Consider the following 25553-nt stretch of genomic DNA (forward strand, 5'->3'; position numbering starts at 1 on the left):
ACAATGACAGTGGCAGACCCAGCGTGTCAGCTCTGGTGGCTGTTTCCCAGGGCCAATTTCTGTCTTCCCCCTAGATTGTATGCCTTGTATTAGCATAATGCCTGGCACACAGTAAATGACAGTTTCTTACCTGATTCATTTCTTTTATGTCAGCAGTTAGAATGTGTATTGTAATTATCTGCCTATATGTCTTTCCCACAGACTGAGCTTGTTGAGGGTAGTCATCACGACTTATTGCTTTTCTGTCCCCAGTGTCGGTCACATATTATTAGGTGCTTGAAAATTACATTTTTCAATTAGTGGCATGCAACAGACGCTAGGAGAGAAGGTAAGGGCTACAAGTCAATCAGCGGACTGCACTTTTCCTGCTCTAAGCGGAAGTGACGGCAGGGGTAGCGGAAGACGCGGCCGGTGCAGTCCGCGTGGAAACCCACACATCTCAGCCGCCACGCTGGCGGTTGGGCCTCAGAATTCCGCGGGTGAGGAGGATAGTGGTGCGGGAAACCGAAAACCGATTTCTATACTCCCAGCATTCCACGTAGACGGTGCTTACCTTTGACCCTTCGCTCCCTTGCTACATATCCGGGCTTCTGCTGCTACTAGTCCGGGGAAGATGGTGGCTGCTGCTGTCCTGCTTCCTGTCGAGTGGATAAAGAACTGGGAGAAATCAGGGAGAGGCGAATTGTGAGTGTCCAGGTTGGAGGCGGGCACGGGCCGGGGCGTCAACTACGCTCTCACCTGTGCTGGGAGGTTGGGAGAGGGGTGGCAGTGCTCCTTCCCCCATCGCGCAACGGGCGGGGATGGTTGTATTGTTGTTTCGAACTCGGAGAGGAGCGGTGCTGGTCACCGCCGCTGACCTCCTTCCTTCCCTGGTCTCCTGAAATTCCCGTAAGTCTTTTCCTGCGACCCCCGAGGTGGCGGACAGAAGAGACAGCAGGCACAGGGCTCGCAACAGGGTTTATTATCTGCAAAGACAAAAGTGGCTGCCTCAGAGCTGAAATGAGAGCAGCAGCTAGGGTAGGGGCTCCCTGGCCTATATACTCTCTTGAGGAGAGGAAGTAGGTCAGGTGTTTTCTGAGAAGCGTTGCCTTACAGGGAAATGGAAACAAGTTTGTTGGGGCTGTTTTTCTTGGCAGCTGGCTCTCGGATGTGGGTGTTCTCATTACATTCCCACTGTTTGTTGATGGTATTCTGAGAGGGAGTATTGGTAGTGGGAAAAATGGTCGGGATCGTGTTTTCTTAGCTACTTCTTGCGGGTTTAGGACGGAGGTTCTCTGCTGGTGTAAAGTTCTCTTTTGGTATGGAAAAGAAGAAAAGAGAAGTGGAGGGATGGTGTGTAAGTCTGCACTCGAAGGTCTCTCAGCAATTGGAGGTGGCGCCCGTGTCTGAGTCTCTGTGCATCTGGTCTTCTTGAGTCTTTAACCGTTAGTAGTCTTGGGTCAGCATTTGGTTGATGGTTTCATTGGTGATTTTAGAGATTTGAGTAAGGAGTAAGGCTCGGAGGCAGTTGAGGAAGCAGGGGGCTAGTAGGAGTAGGGCGCAAACAGCTAGTAGGGGTGAGAGAAGAGGTAAGAGAATATTTAGAAAATGGTCAGAAAAAGGCCATCTCGGGCTGCTATTGGGATTTCTTCTCTTATTAAGGAGTTCTTTTGAGAGGTTAGTTAGCTGCTAGATATTGTATTCAATTTTACCTGATTGGTTAACATAGTAGCAGCACTCTTGTAATAAGAGGCATGTTCCACCTTTTTCTGCAGTTAGGAGATCTAAGGCCCTCCTATTCTGTAGGGTAACTTCTGCTAGAGAGGAAAGTTGGAGTTGAAGAGACTGAATGGATTGAGCAGTGACTTCTACAGTACTTGCTAGCTTGTTGGTGAGGTCTAAGAGGTCTTGAGTGAAACGGTGGGAGGATAATAACGAGTGGGCTAGACACCCTGATGGTAGCCCAGCAGCTGTCATAGCTGTGATGAGGCTCGCCCCGACTAATCGGACTCGGTGTCTGTGCGCAACTGCTGCAGCGTTTTTGTGATGATAATTTTCCCTCTCCCGTCGGGGGGGTTGGCGTTGTGGAGGCCTACTGCTGTGATTCGGTCTGAGTGTCAGGATGTGGAGTTGTTAATGGTGAAGGTGACATTGGGTTGATTATTAGATGACACAGGCGGGTGGGATTTATTCCCCAGGCTCCAGTTTGTTTTACAGTGGGGTAGGAGTAGTGCTATTTACAGCTCCACGAGGGGCACCCCACCCACCCGTTGGGATCACTTTTGCAGAAGGCGGAGTCTTGGTCTTCTGCGAAGCAAAGATACCTGGCAAAGATGTTGTGGGCAGAAAGAGGACAGCTATGGTCTACGCAGGTTTCGAGGTCATTAAAGGTTAGGGAGATAGATGGGCAGTTTGAGAGAGGACATGAGGAGGAATTTAAGAGTTTAATTTTTTCTCCATCGTGAAGTTTCCAGACTTCAAAGGTGTACTGGCCAGGGGGGGAAGTACAGTGTTTTGGGATGGATGTGTGAATGAGAAGAGTGAGAAGGAGGGATGAGATTAGGCTAGATGGCATCTTTCTTTCAGGATAGGAGGACGCACGAGAGTGTTTATTCTTCGGCGATGGGTGCACGAGGAGTGGAGCGGATCTTCTTGAGTTTGAGGGTCAACGGTCCAGTAGAAGTAATTGAATGAAGGTCTGTGGGATGAGAGTGGGGAGGAGAGGACTGGTAAGGTTTGACATGAGAGTTATGGAGCCAGTATGGAAAGTTGGCTAACTTTACTGCTGTGGAGGTTGTGAGTATGGCTTGGTAGGAGCCCTGCCATTATTTGGGGGTTAGGGGGTTATGTTTTTTATGAGGAGGGGTGATAGAAACTCTGTCGCCTATGTGATAGGTGTTCATGGAATGCTGCACTGGGGCAGGAGTGAGAAAGTTGGCACGAGACCATAGGAGGTTTCTTATAAGTTGGAGAAGAGGTGTCATGTAGGTGGGGGGCAGTTGAGGGGCGCTGGAAGGATTCCTGGAGGGAAGACTGGCCTTACGTATAGGAGCTGGAAGGGAGATAGGAGGGTGGGTTTTTTTGGTAAGCTACGTAATCTCAAGAGTGTGAGAGGAAGGAGTTGAATCCAGTCTAGGTGAAGTTCGAGGGATAGTTTGGTGAGTATACTCTTTAGAGTCCTGTTCGTTCTTTCTACTTCTCCTGCGGATTGGGGGTGATATGGGATGTGGAAATGCCAGGGAATGCCAAGTGATTGGACTAGGGATTGGGTAATTTCGGAAACGAATTCTGGGCTATTATCTGATTGTATGAATGTGGGAATGCCGAAACGAGGGATGATATCACTGAGGAGGAGTTTGGACGCAGTAGAGGCTTTCTTACTGGTAGTGGGGAAGGCTTCAGCCCAGCCGGTAAATGTGTCTACTCGGACTAGGAGGTATTTGTGTTTTCTATCGAGGGCATGTGAGTAAAATCAGTTTGCCAGTAGGAGCCTGGCAGATTCCCTCAGGCTTGGTGGGAGGCAAAAGTGGGTTTGTGAGATGAGGTATTAGGACTGGTTTTTTAGCAAACTTCACACGATGAGGCGAGATGCTGTAGGAATTTGATACTGTTCGGTGAGAGGGGGATGAAAGGTTTCACGTACTGCTGAAATGTGTGCATCTGCATGAAATAGTTTATGTAAGTAGGTAAAAAGGGATTGAGGCATAGGGATTGAAGAGGGGTATTTTTGGGAGTGGTGAAGAGGAGTTTTGCTGCTGTTAGGGTTGCCTTTTTTGTTGCTTCATCATCTTGGTTATTACCCAGAGGTGGTGGATTGGTCTGTTTGGTGTGCTTTGCAATGGACTAGGCCTATAGCTTTTGGGAGCTGTGATGCTTTGAGAAGTGTGGTGATGTGAGGGCGGTTTGTGATTGAGGTCCCTTTTGTGGTAAGGAGGCCCCTCTCTTTCCAGATGGCTGCATGGGAGAGAAAAATGTGGAAGGCATACTTGGAGTCAGTGTAGATTGTAAGAGAAGAATCACTGGCAACAGTAAAGGCTCTAGTTATAGCAATGAGTTCGGCTTGCTGGTTAGTGGTGTTGGAAGGAAGGGTTTGGGCCTCAGTAACTTCAGTGAGAGATACTACTGCATATCCTGCAATGCGGGTGTGGTTATGGGTAAAAGAGCTCCTGTCCATGAACCAGGTGTAATCGGCTTGAGGGAGGGCTCCCTCCTGCAGATGTGCGGGGTGAGGGACTCACTTGCTTAGGAGTTGCATGCAAGAATGGGAGTGTAAGGGGATGGGTGTTGTGTAGATAGAAGTTTGGCTAGATTGTGAGGGGGGCAGGTTTAAAAGGTAAGAGGGGGATCTTCAATGAGGGATGTTTGAAGGGTTAGGATTCGGCAGGGGGGTAGCGTTTGAAGTCTTCTGTAAGTGACAAGTTCAGTGAGGTGGTGTGGGGAACACATATGAGTGAAATCATTTGGTACTTGTCTTTCTCTGCCAGGCTTATTTCACTGAGCATAATACCCTCTAGCTTCATCCATGTTGTTGCAAATGGTAGGGTTTGTTGTCTTCTTATGGCTGAATAATATTCCATCGTGTGTATGTTCCACATCTTCTTTATCCATTCATCTACTGATGGACACTTAGGTCGCTTCCATTTCTTGGCTATTGTAAATAGTGCTGCGATAAACATAGGGGTGCATGTGTGTTTTTCAATCTGGGCTGCTGTATTCTTAGGGTAAATTCCTAGAAGTGCAATTCCTGGGTCAAATGGTATTTCTATTTTGAGCTTTTTGAGGAACGTCCACACTGCTTTCCACAATGGTTGAGCTAATTTACATTCCCACCAACAGTGTAGGAGGGTTCCCCTTTCCTCACAACCTTGCCAACATATGTTGTAGTTTGTCTTTTGGTTGGTGGTGATCCTTGCTTGTGTGAGGTGATATCTCATTGTGCTTTAAATTTGCATTTCTCTGATGACTAGTGATGTGGAGCATCTTTTCATGTGTCTGTTGGCCATCTGAATTTCTTTGGAGAACTGTCTCTTCAGCTCCTCTGCCCATTTTTTAATTGGATTATTTGCCTTTTTGTTTGTTGAGGTGCATGAGCTCTTTATATATTTTGGATGTCAACCCTTTATCGGATCTGTCATTTATGAATATATTCTCCCATACTGTAGGACAAGTTTTTGTTCTATTGATGGTGTCCTTTGCTGTACAGAAGCTTTTTAGTTTGATGTAGTCCCAGTTGTTCATTTTTGCTTTTGTTTCCCTTACCGGGGAGATATGTTCATGAAGAAGTCGCTCATGTTTTTGTCCAAGAGATTTTTGCCTATTTTTTTTTCTAAGAGTTTTATGGTTTCATGACTTACACTCAGGTCTTTGATCCATTTCAAATTTACTTTTGTGTATGTGGTTAGACAATGATCTAGTTTCATTCTCTTACATGTAGCTGTCCAGTTTTGCCAGCACCATCTGTTGAAGAGGCTGTCATTTCCCCATTGTATGTCCATGACTAATAGGAGCATTCTTATTCAAGTATCTTGGTGTACACATTGTGTGTTTTGTTCGGTATATATTGAGGTGTACAATTACTGGGTTCTAGATTGTGATTAACTTCAGGTCTGGTGGATACTGTCAAACTAGTTCAAAATGTACTCCCATCAGCAGTGTATGACAGACAGTTTACTTTGCTTCACATCCTGGCTAACATTTAATATTGTCAGACTTGAAATTTTTGGTCAATATGATAAGTATGTAATGGTATTTTATTGGGACTTTTATTTTCATGGGCATCTTATTATATGTTATTGGTCATTTAGATTTCCGGTTTCTTGTAAAAGGCCTATTTATATCTTTTTCCCACTTTTTTGTTGGATTGTTTTGCATTTCTCACATTGATTTGTAGTTTTTATGTAGTCTGTATTTGTGCCCTTTGTCGGTTACATTGTGTGTGGCAAATATGTTGTTATTCTTTGGCTAGCATTTCTGCTTTTATAATAGTGACTTTGGAAGAACAGAAGTTACTCGTTTTAATGTGGCCCAGTTTATCAGACTTTTGCAGTATGATTAGTACTCTTTTGTGTTTAGCAGTCTTTCCCCATTCCAACATTAGTGAACTTAATCCTCTTATGATTTTCTGGAAACACATTATTTTGCTTTTCATTTTTAGGTTTTACCTAACTAGAATTGATTTCACGTCTGCCGGGAAGTGGGAGCAGCAATACATTATCATTGATATATATGAAGAAAATCCACCCTCACACTGATAGTTGTTGGCAGAAGGAATTTAATACCCTTTTGAGATAATTGTAGATACCCTTCTTTGATACCATGTTAAAATTTGTCTAGTGGTAGGTTCTTAATGGTTTGTTGTAATGCCAGATCCAAAACCACATCTGTGAACTTTGTGTACTTTGTTAAATTTAAATGCATTTGTCTCTCTTCTACTGGGTGTCTTCTACCCATGCATTATTTTGCAACATCACTTATCAGTCCTTTGGAAAATACCGGTTCACTGAATGATGCAGCTCTTTCAAATACTGACACAGTACATCGTATTACATTAAAAAAACACATTGAACTAATCAGGAAAGTTGTTACCATCTGGGAACAAATCCATGGCTGCAGATACAAGTTTTCCAAAATTCCAGTTTTAGTTTGAAACCTTACCTTTTATCATTGGCAACAAATACTCTCATTTGCTTTCCTTGAAGTTCCTTTTTGAGAAAATGTCTGCGAAAGAGCCAAGTCTGAATAACCATAGTTTATCAGTTCTTTCTAGTAAAAATGGTATTCTGTGAAAGCAGCTAGTTCAGCTCACAATTCAAATATTGCATAAGTGATTTTCCTGGAGACAATAACAGTATTTTGATGTGCAGCAGAAATTCTTTATGTAATTTCCATTTCATTACATAGAAATTAAAAATGTACTAAAAAAGACGTTTTTAGGGCTGAAGATTTAATAAAATTAATAATTTTTACTGCATTAAAGACATTTTCTTTTTTTTCTTTTTTATTAAGGTGTCATTTATATACACTCTTATGAAGGTTTCACATGAAAAACAATGTGGTTGCTACACTCACCCATTTTATCAAGTCCCCCCACACCCCATTGAAGTTGCTGTCCATCAGTGTAGTAAGATGCCACAGAGTCACTACTTGTCTTCTCTGTGCTACACTGAAAGACATTTTCTTTATTGTAGATAAAACCCATAACAGATCAATCCCTAACAGTTTTTTAAGTAAACAGTGTGGTGTTGTATTACAGACCTATAGATCTTTTTCATCTTGCATGACTGAAGTTTTATGCCCATTGAGCAACTCCCCCATTTCTCTTTGCCCTTAACTGCCTAGCAGCAACTGAAATTCTGCTTTTTGCTACTATGATTTTGACTACTTTAGATCCTCATATAAGTAGAATCATACAGTATTTATTGTTCTGTGACTGATTTCACTCAGTCTCAGGGATCATCCATGTTTTGGTATATGATTGGGTTTCTTTCTTAATGACTGGATAATATTCCATCATATGTATAATCTACATTTTCATTATACATTCATCTGTTGATGGACATTTGGGTAGTTTTTACCTCTTGGCTACTATGAATGATGCTGCAGTGAACTTGGGAGTGCGAATAACTCTTTGAGATACTGATTTCAACTCTTATGTATGAATACCCAGAAGTGGGATTGCTGGATTGTGTGGTAGTTCTATTTTTTAATTCTTTGAGTAGCTTCCATACTATTTTCTGTAGTGGCTGCACCATCCATTTCACATTCCCACCAGCAGTTCACAAGGATTCCAATGTCTGCACATCTTTCCCAATGCCTTTTCTTTAAGAATTGAATTTTTAAAGCAGTTTTGGGTTCACAGAAAAATTGAGAGGAAGGTACAGAAATTTCTTATTTACTCCTTGCCCCCACCATATGTATAGCTTGCTCCATTATCAACATTCAGTACATCAGAATTGTGAACCTACATTGACACATTATAATCACCCAAAGTTCATAGTTTAACCTTTTACTTCACTGTTGATGTACATTCAGTGGGTTTGGACAAATGTCTGATGATGTGCATCCATCATTATAGTATTGGAGTATTTTCACTGCCCTAAAAATCCTCTGTGTTCTACCTATTCATCTGTTCTCCTACCTCCACCTCCTGGCAACCACTCATCTTTTTACTGTCTCCATAGTTTTGCCTCAGCCAGAATGCCATGTAGTTGGAAATATAAAATACGTAGCCTTTTCAGGTTGGCTTTTTTCACTTAGTAATGTGCGTTTGAGATTTCTCCATGTCTTTTCATGACTTGATAGCTCATGTCTGTTTGGTGCTGAATAATATTGCATTGTGTGGATGTACCAGTTTGTTTATCTAATCACCTACTGAAGGACTTGTTTGTTATTTTCAAATTTTGGAAGTTATGTATGAAGCCTCTTTAAAGATCGGTGTGCAGGTTTTTCTGTAGACAGAAGTTTTCACCTCCTTTGGGTAAATACCAAGAAGTGGGATTGCCACATCCTAAAGTAGAGTATGCTTAGTTTAAGAAACCACCAAAATGTCTTCCAATGTGGCTATACCACTTTCATTCCCTCTAGCAATAATTGAGAGTTCCTGTTGCACCACATCCTCACCAGCATTTGGTGTTGACATTGTTCCAGTTTTGGCCATTCTACTAACTGTATAGTGGTGTCTCGTTGTTTTAATTTACATTTCCCTAATGACATTTGGAGCATCTTTTCATATGCTTATTTTCCATTTGTGTATTGATGAGGTGTCAAGGGCTTTGTCCATTTTTAAATTGGTTTGGCTTATTGTTGAGTTTTAAGGTTTCCTTTTATATTTTGAGGAACAGTCCTTTATTATGTGTCGTTACTGTTTTTATAAAAAATTTTTATAATGGCCATCCTTGCAAATGTGAAGTGATAAGTTATTGTGGTTTTGATTTGCATTTCTTTGATGTGGTGATGAACATCTTTTCATATACCTATTGGCCATTAGTATATCTTTGGATAAATGTTTATTCAAATCCTTTGCCAAACTTTTTTTTTTTGGTAGATAATTATTTTTTATTGAAGGGTAGTTGACACACAGTATTACATTACATTAGTTTCAGGTGTACAACACAGTGATTCAACATTTATATACATGATAATTCTAGGTACCAGCTATCACCATACCAAGTTATTACCATATTTTGACTATATTCCTTATGCTATACATTACATCCTGATTACTTATTTATTTTACAATTGGAAGTGTGTACTTTTTTGTTGCTGTTGTGAGGGCATCTCTCATATTTATTGATCAAATGGTTGTTAACAACAATAAAATTCTGTATAGGGGAGTCAATGCTCAATGCACAATCATTAATCCACCCCAAGCCTAATTTTCGTCAGTCTCCAATCTTCTGAGGCATAACGAACAAGTTCTTACATGGAGAACAAATTCTTACATATTGAATAAGTTACATGGTGAGCCGTACAAGGGCAGTCATCACAGAAACTTTTGGTTTTGCTCATGCATTATGAACTATAAACAGTTCAAATATGAATACTCATTTGATTTTTATACTTGATTTATATGTGGATACCACATTTCTCTCTTTATTATTATTATTTTTAATGCTGAAGTGGTAGGTAGATACAAGATAAAGGTAGAAAACATAGTTTAGTGTTGTAAGAGAGCAAATGTAGATGATCAGGTGTGTGCCTGTAGACTATGTGTTAATCCAAGCAGGACAAGGGCAATAAAACATCCACATATGCAGAAGATTTCTCTCAGAACGGGGGGGTGAGGCTCCAAGCCTCACCTCTGTTGATCTTTGCCAAATTTTTAATGTTTTTTTCTTGCTATTGAGTTGTAGATGTTCCTCATATAATTTGGATATCAACACCTTCTCAGATGTATAGTTTGCAAATATTTTCTTCCATTCCATAGGTTGCCTTTTCATTCTGTTGCTGTGCACCCAATTTTTAGTTTGATGTCCCACTTGTCTGTTTTTGCTTTTGTTGCATCTGCTTTTGGTGTCATAACCAAGAAGTCATTGACAAGACAAGTGTCGTGAACCTTTCTCCTTGTGCTGTTTTCCTAGGCATACAGTTTCAGGTCTTATGTTGATGTATTTAATCCATTTTGAGTTGATTTTTGTGTATGACATAAGTGTCCAATTTCATTCTTTGGCATGTGATTGTCCATAATCTGTTTCATTCTTGTGTGTGTGTGTGTGTGTGTGTGTGTGTGTGTGTGTGTGTGTCTGTCTGTCTGTCTGTCTGTCTGTCTGGATAGTCCTTTTGTTGAAATTCTCATTTTGTTCATGTATCATTTTTCTTAGCTTGTTGAGCATCTTTATGATGAGTAATTCAAATTTTTTATTGGATAATTCATATACCTCTATCTTTAGTGTCAGTTTCTTCAGACTTATTTCGTTATTTTTATTGGACTGTTTCCCCTGTTTCTATTATGTTCCTTGTAATTTTTTGTTGGTATCATTGCATTTGAAAAAACACTCCTCTCTTCCAGTCTTTACGTTCTGGCTGAGTACAGAGAAAGGCCTTTACTAGTCAGCCTGGCTGTAGATTGTGGGGGCTTCGCCAGCCTTTTCTCTGGGTCTGTCTTCTCTGTACCTGTATATGTAGATTCCAAATCAGAGGGATTTTCCAGTTTTTTCTTCCTGCCCTGGAGGCTTGTTCTCTCTTGCATCTTCTGTACCATGGGTCCTGTGAAGGAGCACACTACCCAGCTCTTTTTGTTCCTAGTGGCCCCCAGATAGCTAAAGTATGCCAGGTACTGTTAGCGCCCTAAGTCAGGCTAGATAAGAGACCAGCCCCACAGGCAGTCCCACAGAAAACTGAAATGTTGGACACAGCCACCAGTCTTCCCTTTCTCCCATGAGGGAGAAGTTGCTGAGCTGTATTGGTCTGTTTGTTGTCCCGTGGGTTCTCTGGATCTGTAGTTAACCACCCAACTCCTTTTTTAGTTCTCAGTAGGCCCCAGGCACCTAGGGTGTGCCAGTTATTGTCTGTGCTCCAAGAAGTGGAGAAAGAAGCTAGTCCCTCAAGCAGGCCCCGCACTCCCCTCCCCTCCCTGCCAAGTTAGGATGTTAGATGTAAAGTCCAGTCTTCTTTCCCTCCCCAGGAGAAATCTGGAGGCCAGTTTACTTCCAGTTGTGTGGTGCTGTGCTGGGAGGAGGGACTATGGGTGTCATGAATTTTCCTACCATCTTTGATGCAGCTGGTTTAGTAGCACCTGGGGTGCAGGAGCCTCTTTAACTGATTTCTGAGTTCTCATAAAGGGAATTGGTATGGGTATTGTTGAACAGGTGTTTCTGAGGGAGGAAGGAAGACCTGGGGCTTCCTGTTCTGCCATCTTGCTGATGTCACTTCCATCAAGGACATTCTTAAGTGAAGTTGGCTTTTTTTGTGAATGGTCATGAAAAATAAAATGAAACAGTTTGCATCGTACCTGAGACTGGCTTTATTCTCTGATTTCTTTATCACAATGAATCAATGAAACAGTTTGGTGCTACTGCCCTGATACATTTTAAGGTGCCTGGAGTCCTGCCTTCCTTTGTTTTTGAACAATTAGTGTAAATGTAAACAGCAAAAAAGGAAAATGAAGTCTTGGTATTATGGATATAGTTTTGACCTCACAGAACTCCGGGAACTGTCTCTGGATCAGGAAGTTTGTGAAGCACACTGAACTACCGGTTTTCTAAGTGTCTTAAAAATAATAGTGAATGGATATTGAATTTTATCAAGTGTTTTTATGCATCTATGAAACTATCATGTAATTTTAAAAACTCTGTTTAATGTGATGAATTAATTAGAACAAATATTTGGGATAAACCTGCATTAGTCTTGATGTATTTCAATATTATTTTTCCATTTATATATTCTCTTTATATACTTAATACTACATGTTTAAATACCACAAAACACTATTATTATTATTGAAGTTAATATTCACTTAGAATTATCCATGTACTTGCCAGGTTTTTTCCTCATCATCATCTTGCTGCAACTGTAAGGTTCTATCTGGGATCATTTTTATACTGTCTAAAGTATCTCCTTAAGCATTTCTTCTAGTGTGAAGTTCAGTCTTTACCTTCCCTTAGAATTGTGTTTTTTGGGTACAGAATTTTAGGTTGGCAGATACTTCATTTTAGCACCTTGAATGCATCTTTAATAATCTCTGGCATTGTGTTCTTTTTGAGAAGTCATGTTGATAATATTGTCTTTTTTTTCCTTAGGTGCTTAAATGATTTTGTCTTTTTCTTACCTTAGATAAAACAAGTTTTACAATGTCATGTCCAGATGTGGATTTCACTTCAGTTCTGGAAAACTGAATTCTAATTACTGGCTTTTAATTCCTTCAAATATTATTTTTGCCCTGTTTTCTCTCTTCTTTCTAGGATTCCATTTAAGTATACCTCTTCACTGTATCCTGTATATCTTTCTTTACTTTACTTACTCTAATGAGGAAGTATTAAAAATACAAGTATTTTTTTTCAGATTTTCAGTTTTTGTTTTTAAACTTTATTATTGAAAAAAATTTCTAAACATATGAGGAAGTAGGATGGTATATCCCCCGTGAAATCATCAACCAGCTTTAATAGTTATCAACTGCTTGTTTCATCTGTAACCCCATCACCCATTTTCCCATTCTACTGAGGTAAATATTTCATCTGTAAGTATTTCAGCGTCTGTCTTTTAAAGATAAAGAGTCTATAAAATATTATAATTGACTCATAAATGTAAATTTTAAAAATACTTGCTTGAAACAGGATCCAAGTAAGGATCCATACATTGTGATTGATACATCCCTTAAGCCTTTTTTACCCTAAAGATTCCCCACTATCTTCTATTTTTCCTTGCAATGTATTTGTTGAAGAGATTGGGTTATTGTACCGTAGAGTTTCCCATAGTCTGAATTTAGGTTCATGCCTTTTTTAAAAAAAGACAACTTCACAGGTGGGTGGTGTGTTAATTCATTAGGATCAGGAGGCACTAATGTCAGATTGTCTCTTATGATGTGAATAGCCATTGCTAGATGCCTGTGTATATTCTTCAATTTTTAGGGATTTAAAATGATGATGTTCTAGTTCTAGCATTTTTTTATTAGCTGAAATACTTCAATACAGAGACATTTCTTATCAACTGTTGGTTCATATATGAAAGGCAGAGTAAGTACTTGGTTTTTATTTACCAGTTTTCAAAATAATCAATTGATTCACTAGTGTCCGTCAGTTCTGACCAGTTAGGGTTTTTAGATTTGTTTTATTATGGATTTAACATATATATTTCCAGATATTTTTAGTTGAAATGACTTGCTCTTTAAAGACATCTGTGGTAGTATTGAAATTAATAAATATTATTTCTGGTTTATTCTAGTTTGCATTTATGCCGTGTCCTGAGTGAAAATAAAAGCCATGATTGTTCATCTTATAGAGGTAAGACTTTCAAGAGTATCAAAGCTGTTATGTTTGGCTTGGCCAAAATTAATAAATATTGTTTTCCATTAAATTGTTGCAAACGAAAACAAAGCTATAAGATAGTTCACACTATATAAAGCTTTTATATGAATATATTACAGTTAGGATTAAAACCGTAAGACTAGAAATCTCTATATGGATGTCATTAACCTGTATAATAGTCATAATGATATTGCTTGACTTTATAATTATGACATGGAATATTTAGCTACATTTCAACAGTTGCTAGCTGTATTAAAAATTATATAAACTAGCTATCAGTCATAAACAGAAGAGAAAAGCTAGCATGGAAAGGAAAACTGTTTTGATATTGTTTGCACAAGGAAATTTCCAGAAACTGAGGTTCAGTGTTTTTACTAAAGCTGGTTATGTTTAGGTGGTATCTGGGGATCTTGTTAAAGGCAGTTGTCATGGAAAACGTTAAAAGCAAAGGAATTGTTTACGCACATCACAAATACTGTTTATTAGTAAAATGTTATGTAATTAACTAGGATGTGAACTTTAATTTTAAAGGACTTTACTATTTAACACTCATTAATTTAAAATTAGGCCTTTAAGAAATTTAGATTTAGAAAAGGTGGGGCAAAAACAAAACAATTATGTCCATTATGTTTAAAGAATTTTCCTGTGTAGCTTTCATTGTGGGTGGGAACCATGACATTTTTTCAATCTGGAAAAAATGATTTATAACAAGTGTTCTATTTTAGAGAAAAATTATTGGATAAAATTAATTTTATTTAAATTATGCTTTTGTGAATAGATGATTAAGAATAGAAAATACTTCTATAGAAATGTTTACTTTAATCAAAATATTACCTTGATGAAATATATGAAAGTATATACTTTTTAAAGAATATTTGAATTTTTTAATGGAAAGCATTCAAATGGGAAGACTTGAAACAAATGAATGAACCATTTTCCCCCTGTCATTTGAGTTAGATCTGTTGTAAGATTTAACATTTGTAAGCTCACATTCCCAAAGTTATTTTCCAGTTCCTCCTGCTTATAAAATTGTAAGATCGTTCATAAGGTTTCTGAGGTTGATAAAATGCCTTCTTTTTGAATAAATCAGTTCACTGAAAAAGTATAAGAACGTAAAAAAAGACTCTTTCCTAAAAGCACTAGGATACTTAATTTTTTTCGTTCCTGTGTTTGATACAAGTGTGTGACTTCTTGGTTAACTTTGATCTTGTTTACAATTGAAATCTTAAGTGGGTTAAATAAGAACTCTCAGAAGAACTATGCATAATATAACCTAGGGGATTACTCTTTTAGTTTTAAATGGAACTGGGTGGATCTTCTATCAGATCTAACTATCATATTATTGTTACTTTTTGAATGTTTGTTCTGATTCACATATGAAACGAAAAGTATTTGAGTGTGGCCTCATTGGCTGGATTGCCAGTGCTCTCTTGCTTGCCCTTGTCGTTCTTCAACACGTTAAAGCTCTGGCTGATAGCTGCCACCAATCAAGCTTTGGTCTGAGGGCCCCAGTTTGTAGTCCATGCTGGAAATTGCATGTCATTTCTTCAGAATTTCTTTTGTTCTATCTCGGGGATTGAGTTTGGATAGGGTTCTCTCTACCCTTTCCCTTTCTGCTCCTCTCAATTGATTTCATTTCATTTCAGGCAGGCAGTTTACCTTGCACACACTACTTCCCTTGTTCTTTTATACATCCCTCTTCCCCAGTAAAATAACATTGTAATGATGGCTGATAAACCAGGGTAATCCTAGTGACATTCAACATAACAAAGAACTGTTATCTTCAATATTCAAATCCCACAAAGCACTTGTAAGAATGTCTAGAAGTTTTTTTTACTTGTGGCTATTCTTAAAACTGCTTTTTCTGAAATGTAAGCATTAAGATAAAATCCTTTGTTCATTTTTTTATGTATAAGGGCTTTAAACTTTCCACTCCATTGTAAATGCAAAGTTTTTGAACTTTAGTGTAGATTTTTTTATGATTTTGTGGAGCTAGCCATGGTAGTCTCCAGGTACCATTTACTATTTCTATGGACAAAATACAGTAGAAGAGGGAGAGGATTAAAGATGGCTGCATGAGAGGAGAGACAGAGGCTTCCTCCTAAAACTGGATATAACAAGAAAATATAGTTGGCGCAACTAATCCTGAGACAGCAACAAGAAAGAGGCCGGCGCCAGACTGCATACACCTGGAGAAAAGAGCAGATCTCGCTGAACAGGGAAATGTACTAGAGTTGTGGCTTGGCAGGACCCGAGCCCTTCCCTCACCCCAGCTCACCGGCAGGAGGAAGAGAAATGGAGCAGGGAGGGAGTGGAAGGCTTGTGACTGCTGAATACCTAGCTCCAGAGATCTGCTCTGGGAGCACAAACCTACATTTCATGGTGTTTTCATCATACTCTTCTAATTACGGGATTGGAAAGCTCGGACCAGTGGAGTTCCTGGGGAGACAGGGATTCCGGCCGCCTGTGGAAAGCAGGGATCCATATTCGGCTGCTCTGGCACAAAAGCATATCTCTGTGCTTGGCCCACTGGTTCAGGCAGCGGAGACAGGCACAGCAGCTGGGAAGCCGGGAACAGTTCTTTCCTCCACCCAGGCAGCAATAGCACTCCTCTGCGACGCCTGACATTCCTTCAGTGCTGAGCAGCTCCAGAATAGAGCTTCTGAATACTAGAGGGTGCCATGTACAAATATGCAATGCCAAAGAAACCTCATCCAGAGTAAAATGACTAATACAACTCCAGAGAAAGATTTAAATGATATGGACCTCGTGACTCTTCCTGAAAGGGAGTTCAAAATAAAAATCATCAACATTCTAATGGAGGTACGGAAAGATATCCAAGAACTCAGAAATGAATTCAGGTCAGAGATCCAAGCGTTGAAGACTATGATGGAGGGTATTAAAAGCAGGTTGGATATGGTGGCAGAGACGATAAATGAAATAGAAACTAGACAAGAGGAATACAAAGAAGCTGAGGCACAGAAAGGAGAAAGGATCTCGAGAAATGAAAGAATATTGCGAGAAATATCTGACCAAACTAAACGGAACAATATTCGCATTATAGTGATACCAGAAGAAGAAGAGAGGGAGAAAGGGATAAAATGTGTCTTTGAGGAGGTAGTTGCTGAAAACTTCCCCAATCTGGGGAAGGAGATAGTCTCTCAGGCCATGGAGATCCACAGATCTCCCAACACAAGGGGCCCAAGGAAGACAACACGAAGACACATAGTAATTAAAATGGGAAAGGTCAAGGATAAGGACAGACTGTTAAAAGCAGCCAGAGACAGAAATAAGATCCACATACAAAGGAAGCCCATCAGGCTAACATCAGACTTCTCAGCAGAAACCTTACAGGCCAGAAGGGAGTGGTATGATGTATTTAAAGGCATGAAGCAGAAGGGCCTGGAACCAAAATTATTTTTTCCAGCAAGAATATCATTTAACTTTGAAGGAGGGATTAAACAATTTCAAGATAAGCAAAAGCTTAGAGAATTTACCTCCCACAATCCATCTCTATAGTCTATTTTGGAGGGACTGCTATAGATAGAAGTGTTCGTAAGGTTGAACAGCTGTCACCAGAGGTAATAAAACCACAGTAAAGAAAGTTGAACAGCTAATTACAAAGCAAATGCACAATTAAATTAACTATCCCCAAAGTCAATCAAGGGATAGACAAAGAATACAGAATATGATACCTAATATAGAAAGAATGGAGGAGGAAGAAAAAGGGGGAGAAATAGCAAAGAACCTTTAGATTGTGTTTGTAACATCATACTAAGTGAATTAAGTTAGACTCTTAGATAGTAAGGAAATTAAGATTGAACTTTGGTAACCACAAATCCAAAGCCTGCAATGGCATTAAGTACATACCTATCGATAATCACCCTAAATGTAAATGGACTGAATGGACCAATCAAAAGACATACAGTCACTGAATGGATAAAAAAAACAAGACCCATCTACATGCTGCTTACAAGAGACTCACCTCAAACCCAAAGACATGAACAGACTAAAAGTAAAGGGATGGAAAAAGATATTTCATGCAAACAACAGAGAGAAAAAAGCAGGTGTTGCAGTACTAGTATCAGATAAAATAGATTTAAAAACAAAGAAAGTAACGCGATAAAGAAGGACATTACATAATGATAAAGGGGTCAGTCCTACAGGAGGATATATAACCATTATAAATATATATGCACCAAATACGGAGGAGCACCAGCATATGTGAAACAAATACTAACAGAACTACAGGAGGAAATAGAATGCATTCGTTTTAAGAGACTTCAACACACCATTCACTCCAAAGGACACATCCACCAGACAGAAAATAAGTAAGGACACAGAGGCACTGAACAACACACTAGAACAGATGGACCTAATAGACATTTATAGAACTCTACATCCAAAAGCAACAGGATGCACATTCTTCTGAAGTGCACATGGAACATTCTCCAGAATAGACCACATACTAGGCCACAAAAAGAGCCTCAGTAAATTAAAAAAGATTGAAATTCTACCAAGCAACATTTCATACCACAAAAGAATAAAACTAGAACTAAATTGCACAAAGAAAATAAAAAGGCCCACAAACACATGGAGGCTTTAACAACATGCTCCTAAATAATCAATGGATCAACGACCAAATTAAAATAGAGATCAAGCAATATATGGAAACAAATGACAACAACAACACAAAGCCCCAACATGTGTGGGACGCAGTGAAAGCAGTCTTAAGAGGAAAGTATATAGCACTCCAGGCATATTTAAAGAAGGAAGAACAAACCCAAATGAATAGTCTAACGTCACAATTATAAAAATTGGAAAAAAAGAACAAATGAGGGCTAAAGTCAGCAGAAAGAGGGACATAATAAAAATCAGAGAAGAAATAAATAAAATTGAGAAGAATAAAACAATAGAAAAAATCAATGAAACCCACAGCTGGTTCCTTGAGAAAATAAACAAAACAGATAAGCCTTTAGCCATACCTATTAAGAGAAAAAGAGAATCAACACACATCAACAGAATCAGAAACGAGAAAGGAAACATCATGATGGACCTAACAGAAATACAAAGTATTATTAGAGACTACTATGAAAACCTATATGCTATGAAGCTGGAAAACCTAGAAGAAATGGACAACTTCCTAGAAAAATACAACCTTCCAAGACTGACCAAGGAAGAAACACAAAGTCTAAACAAACCAATTACCAGCAAAGAAATTGAAGCGGTAATCAAAAAACTACCCAAGGAAAAAACCCCGGGCCGGATGGATTTACCTCGGAGTTTTATCAGACATACAGAGAAGATATGATACCCATTCTCCTTAAAGATTTCCAAAAAATAGAACAGGAGAAAATACTCCCAAACTCATTCTATGAAGCCAACATCACCCTAATACCAAAACCAGGCAAACAGCCCAACAAAAAAAGAAAATTACAGACCAATATCCCTGATGAACTTGCATGCAAAAATACTAAATATAAGCATACTGAATTAAAAAATACATCCAAAGTATCATACACCATGAAGAAGTGGGATTCATCCCAGGGATGCAAGGATGGTACAACATTTAAAAATCTATAAACATCATCCACCACATCAATAAAAAGAAGGACAAAAACCTTATGATCATCTCCATAGATACTGAGAAAGCATTTGAAAAAATTCAACATCCATTCATGATAAAAACTCTCAACAAAATGGGTATAGAGGGCAAGGACCTCAACATAATAAAGGCCGTAGATGATAAGCCGACTGCCAATATCATACTGAACAGTGAGAAGCTGAAAGCTTTTCCTCTGAGATCCAGAACAAGACAGGGATGCCCACTCTCCCCACTGTTATTCAACATAGTACTGGAGGTCCTAGCCACGGGAATTAGACAAAACAAAAGAAATACAAGGAATCCAGATTGGTAAAGAAGAAGCTAAACTGTCACTATTTGCAGACGCCATGATATTTTACATAAAAACCCTAAAGACTCCACTCCAAAACTACTAGAACAAATATCAGAATACAGCAAAGTTGAAGGATACAAAAGTAACACACAGAAATCTGTGGCTTTCCTATACACTAACAATGAACTAATAGAAAGAGTAATCAGGAAAACAATTCCATTCACAATTGCATCAAAAATAATAAAATACATAGGAATACACCTAACCAAGGAAGTGAAAGACCTATACCCTGAAAACTATAAGACACTCTTAAGAGAAATTAAAGAGGACACTAACAAATGGAAACTCATCCCATGCTCTTGGCTAGGAAGAATTAATATCGTCAAAATGGCCATCCTGCCCAAAGCAATATACAGATTCAATGCAATGCCTATCAAATTACCAACGGCATTCTTCAACAAACTGGAACAAATAGTTCAAAAATTCATATGGAAACACCAAAAACCCCGAATATCCAAAGCAATCCTGAGAGGGAAGAATAAAGTGGGGGGGGATGTCACTCCCCAACTTCAAACTCTACTGCAAAGCCACAGTAATCAAGACAATTTGGTACTGGCACAAGAACAGAGCCACAGACCAGTGGAACAGATTAGAGACTCCAGACATTAACCCAAACATATATGGTCAATAATTATAAGATAAATGAGCCATGCACATACAATGGGGAAATGACAGTCTCTTCAACAGATGGTGCTGGCAAAACTGTAGAGCTACATGTAAGAGAATGAAACTGAATCATTGTCTAACCCCATACACAAAAGTAAATTCAAAATGGATCAAAGACCTGAATGTAAATCATGAAACCATAAAACTCTTAGAAAAAAACATAGGCAAAAATCTCTGGGACATAAACATGAGACACTTCTTCATGAACACTTCTCCCTGGGCAAGGGAAGCGCAAGCAAAAATGAACAAGTGGGCCTGTATCAAGCTGAAAAGCTTCTGTCCAGCAAAGTTCACCATCAATAGAACAAAAAGGTACCCTACAGTATGGGAGAATATATTCATAAATGACAGATCCGATAAAGGGTTGACATCCAATATATATAAAGAGCTCACACACCTCAATAAACCAAAAGCAAATAATGCAGTTAAAAAATGGTCAGAGGAGCTGAACAGACATTTCTACAAACAATAAATTCAGATGGCCAACAGACACATGAAAAGATGCTCCACATCGCTAGTCATCAGAGAAATGCAAATTAAAACCACAATGAGATGTCACCTCACATCAGTAAGGATGGCCACCATCCAAAAGACAAACAACAACACATGTTGGCGAGGGTGTGGAGAAAGGGGACCCCTCCTACACTGTTGTGGGGAATGTAAATTAGTTCAACCATTGTGGAAAGGAGTACGGATGTTCCTCATAAAGCTCAAAATACACATACCATTTGACCCAGGAATTCCACTTCTTGGAATTTACCCTAAGAATACAGCAGCCCAGTTTGAAAAAGACAGATGCACCCCTATGTTTATCGCAGCACTATTTACAATGGCCAAGAAAAGGAAGCAACCTAAGTGTCCATCAGTAGAGGAATGGATGAAGAAGATGTGGTACATATACACAATGGAATATTATTCAGCCATAAGTATAAAACATATCCCACCATTGGCAACAACATGGATGGAGCTAGAGGGTGTTATGCTCAGTGAAATAAGCCAGGCGGAGAAAGACAAGTACCAAATTATTTCACTCATATGTGGAGTGTAAGATCAAAGAAAAGCTGAAGGAACAAAAGAGCAGCAGAGTCACAGAACCCAAGAATGGACTAACTGCTACCAAAGGGAAAGGGACTGTGGAGGATGGATGGGAAGGGAGGGATAAGCGCTGAGAAAAAGAAAGGGGGCCGTACAATTAGCACGTATAATGTGGGTGGGAGGTCATAGGGAGGGATGTACAACACAGAGAAGACTAGTAGTGATTCTACAGCATCTTACTACGCTGATGGACACTGACTGTAATGGGGTTTGTGGGGGGGACTACGTGAAGGGGGGAGTCTAGTAACCATAATGTTCTTCATGTAATTGTAGATTAATGATAACAAAATGAATAAGAAAAATTACTACTATAGTATATCCACTGAAAAAAAATACAGTAGGACTTCCTAACCAGTTAAATGGGCATTTAAAGAATATGTGAGTTGGGGACTGTTTTTGCATCTTTGTGGATTACGTTGTGATTGTTTTTATGTCCTTTACTGTCAGCAAAATGACCTGGGCTCTTTGTTCTCTGTTTTATAGTCTCCTGTGATTAAGATTAGAATTCCCTCAGCCTCTGTCAGCTTGTATTCTTATGGAAATTTAGTTTGATATTCAGCTGTTTTTTCCTAAGAGTGATTGCTTTTTTAAGAAATCTTAGTTATCTGGATAACTTTACATGAGTATTATTTGCTGTAAAAGCATTTTATTGATGGAAATTCAAAGCATTAAGTTAACTTCATATTCCTACCATGCTAACAAGTTAGTTTTTATATAGTTTATTTTAAGCATAATTAAGGCATATTTGTGAAAAAGGTGGGATTATTTAATAATGAATTCTTCATAAAGAATTGGGACAATTGGGCTATAGTACATTAACAAATAATTTGAGGACAAATTTATTTGATTGTAGAATACTATTTCCATTGTTTAAAGGGGGATTGATATGTCTTGATTTCTATTATATTCTCTTTTTGTGACCAGTAAAACCAAGAGAGAAGATTTTAAATATTTAGTTTTTTATTTGCTGTTTTGCCCTGAAAACTTTTTGATTCCTTTTAAAAGGGGATTATAAATTGACTTTATTTTGCATAAATGTTTTTAGGGCTGCCTGTTTTCCTTTTGATGAAAGGAAGCAAGTTTTTATTGTATGAAACTAAATAAAATGATAGCTGGAAGGAAGTGTTTACCTAACCAATAACAACCCGCCCCCCACCCACACACACACAAAAGAGATTCTTCCTCCTGGAAAGGGGACTACTTGCTAATTTTAATAGTGAATGATAGTACTTGTGGTTGACAGTTCTCATAGAGCTGCTGTTTTATGTATGTAATTATTTCAGTTTGAATTCTGATGGAAATAGAGGACAAAAAAGATTGATATTTGGGGAGAAGTTTCTCTGACCTTAGGATATGGGTAAAACTTGATTTTATATTTACTTCTATTCCTTACTTATTGTCAGTGTAGCCCTGAGATTGAATTGACTATAATCTGAATATATTTAGAAAAATCTGTGAAATGTGCTTATGAGAGGAATGGCTAATTTAGTTTATATTCACATGGTGGAGTTCTATTCAGTCTTCTTCTTATTCAGCCATAAGAAGAAAACAAATCCTACCATTTGCAACAACATCGATGGAGCTAAGAGGGTATTATGCTCAGTGAAATAAGCAAGGCGGAGAAAGACAAGTACCAAATGATTTCACTCATATGTGGAGTATAAGAACAAAGAAAAACTGAAGGAAAAAACAGCAGCAGAATCACAGAACCCAAGAATGGACTAACAGTTACCAAAGGGAAAAGGACTGGGGCGGATGGGTGGGAAGGGAGGGATAAGTGCAGGGAAAAAGAAAGGGGAGACTTTGGTAATTTTGGAGACTTCTGTAGCAAGAGAAAATGCTTTTAAAAGAGTTAGTGGGGTAATTAGAATACCAAATGATGTGCCTTGTGAATTCAAATATATAAAGTATGTTGACATAAAGGAAAAGATGGGGAGGGAATTCTCAAGCAGTAGTTATGTTATAGTAGTATAGTCAAGGTTCACTTTTTTTTACTCTTTTAGTATTTTGTTTTGTGAAAATAAAAGGAAAAAAATCTAGAGAAAAGTATTAGAAGTATATTTTTCATACCATTGTTGATGTTTATAATAATTCTTAGAAGTAGGAAATACATAGATCTAACCCTCGAGGGTCTACATTTCATGTTCCAGAGTCTGTGTTCTCACATTATTTCTATTATGTTCTACAGATTTCCAGCAAGCTCTTTATGAGTTATCATGCCATGTCGTTAATGGAAATCTCAAGCATGAACATGCATCTAATGTTCTTAAAGACATTAGTGTAAGTTGTGTGTGTGTGTTCTTTTTTGATACAAATATCCCTGAAGTGTATAAATTGGCATTTCATTTTATTCAGAATTATAGTGAGGTAGGGCAGGGACATGGGACAAGCATCATAACTTTTCCTACCTATGATGAAAAATTCTGAGATATAAACAGTATGGTAAGAACAGGAGGGACCCCATCTTAAAGCTAAGATTCCATTTTAAAAAGCAGAGAGTTGAAGAAGTAAGATTCCTAACATATTCTCTGGTAATGAGACAGTAGCCCAACAGCCTATCTTAAGGCAGGGCAGGCAGTCTTAACTGATATGTCCCCACTACTTGAGGGTAACCCTATCTTGGAGAAGAACTGGATAAATAAATTCCTTTTGTTGGGTTTATTTAGCAGAATTATCTGGAGGACTGATAAGAAAGGAAAGGAGACACGGTGTCTCTCACCAGAGATAAGCACCTTGAGACCACAAGTCAAGCCTATGCCCAACAATCCCCCTCTGCCGTTTTCCCCATTCTTGAAAGCCTTAAAAGGCAGAATCCCCAAACTTTCAGTGTGCCTTCTCTCTGAGGTCGTCCGCACTTTCTTTAAGTGTGTACTTTCAGATAAAGCTTTCTAACTGCTCAGATTATTGCGGTCTTCGCTACTCCTAATAAGTAGGAAGGGGCTGCTAAGAGATCAGATTTGGGCCTGCACGTTTCCAGCCCATTGCCTGGGTGGCATGGACGGAACTGCCGCTGTGTGATCTGTTCTTAGTAGCCTGCCAGAAAATCTCCTTTCTTTGGGAAGTTCTCAGAACATAATCTTACTCCATTCTGTGCTCCGTGGCTCCCCAAAATCCTGGAGTCGTAGGGGCTAGTCCCCATGCTGTGCAGATCCAGGTGGACGCAAGATGCCAGGTGACTCTGGCTTCAGGAGTTGGCAAGGGAATCTGTCCTAGGCCAAGAAATTTCCCTCTTTCCCTTGTACTTTCCTGTTCTCTGGTGCCTGCAAGGCAGCTGCCATTCCCTGCTGCTGTAGCTTTAATGAATTCCTTCCTTACCTACACTGGGCTGATCTGTTTGAGAATTCTCTCTCACCCAGAATTAAGTAGGCTTCCTCCATCCAGGTTGAGGTTTCTCCTAATTCTTCAACTAGCTGCTCAGCAACAACAGTAGTGAATGTTTTAAGGTAATAGTGATACGTCATTGTTGCTAGGCAGAAACACATTTTAATCTTTTGTCTGGTTGTGAGTAAAATGGAAAATGTTAGGTAAGCTGGGAGAGCAAGAAAAAAAAGCCTGCATTTTACTGAAGTCAAGGTATACTCAATTAAAAGTGCTAGTATAAAAAATAATTTGGCTAGAATATGTTTTTCTCCCAATATAGCATCTCTCAAGGTATTTTCTTTAGTTTGCCTTTATGTTTAGAAATTAAATGTAGTTTTTTAAATTGAGGATTCAGTGATACTGAATTGAGGTTGCATAGAGGACCTTCACTTGATACCAATTTTCATGTTTTTGCCATTTATTTTAGAAAATATTAACTAGATTTTCCCCCCAACATTTAAGTGGTTATTCTGTTTCACTCTTTTATTCTTTAGAGTATTTAAGTTAACTTCAGACCAGATACTGGTCATTGTGGTTTGATATTTAAATTGAAAGATGAATTGTCAAATTGTAGTCATGTTTATTGTAAACCAGTAGTTAAGTTTCAGTTTTTACAAGTGGTGTATTACTCTATTAGGCTGTATTTTAAACTGGCAGAAATAAAATTATCTGCCCAGTTGAGAACAACTTTCATAACTGTTACTGAGGTAGGACCTGGCACTTCTGGATATCAACATGCATTTTCCCCTGTGTTGCTTTAAGCTTCTGTGGCATTTTCATGCTAGCGTAGGTCATCTCCTTTATATTTTTGTGTTTTCCCGCGGATGGTTCTAAGGAACTTCTGTGTTTAGCTGTTGTGATTTTTTCCCCTCACATTGAGATGTATTTGAGCAGTAGAGGTTCAATATGCATTTCTCTTTTATCACTAAATTTTCTATATGGGAAAGCAACATTAGTTCATGTCTTTCAACAGTGAGTTTTCCATGTTTGAAAACTCTTGTCTTGCTCTATTATTTCTGGTCTTCAGGTATCCTGA

At 38.7% G+C, this 25553-nt stretch overlaps 1 protein-coding gene across 1 annotated transcript in view; it reads left to right on the plus strand.

Moving 5' to 3' along the window:
* Nucleotides 1-439: 439 nt before the first annotated feature.
* Nucleotides 440-25553, plus strand: part of LOC118926481 (THO complex subunit 2-like) — a 105623-nt gene continuing 80509 nt past the window's right edge. The window contains 3 exon segments of the mRNA XM_057496714.1: nucleotides 440-684; nucleotides 13357-13415; nucleotides 23346-23437. Coding sequence (XP_057352697.1) covers nucleotides 614-684; nucleotides 13357-13415; nucleotides 23346-23437 — 222 coding nt within the window. The 5' untranslated portion in view covers nucleotides 440-613.

Source organism: Manis pentadactyla, unplaced genomic scaffold (genome assembly GCF_030020395.1).
Source record: "Manis pentadactyla isolate mManPen7 unplaced genomic scaffold, mManPen7.hap1 scaffold_289, whole genome shotgun sequence".
NCBI lineage: Eukaryota > Metazoa > Chordata > Mammalia > Pholidota > Manidae > Manis > Manis pentadactyla.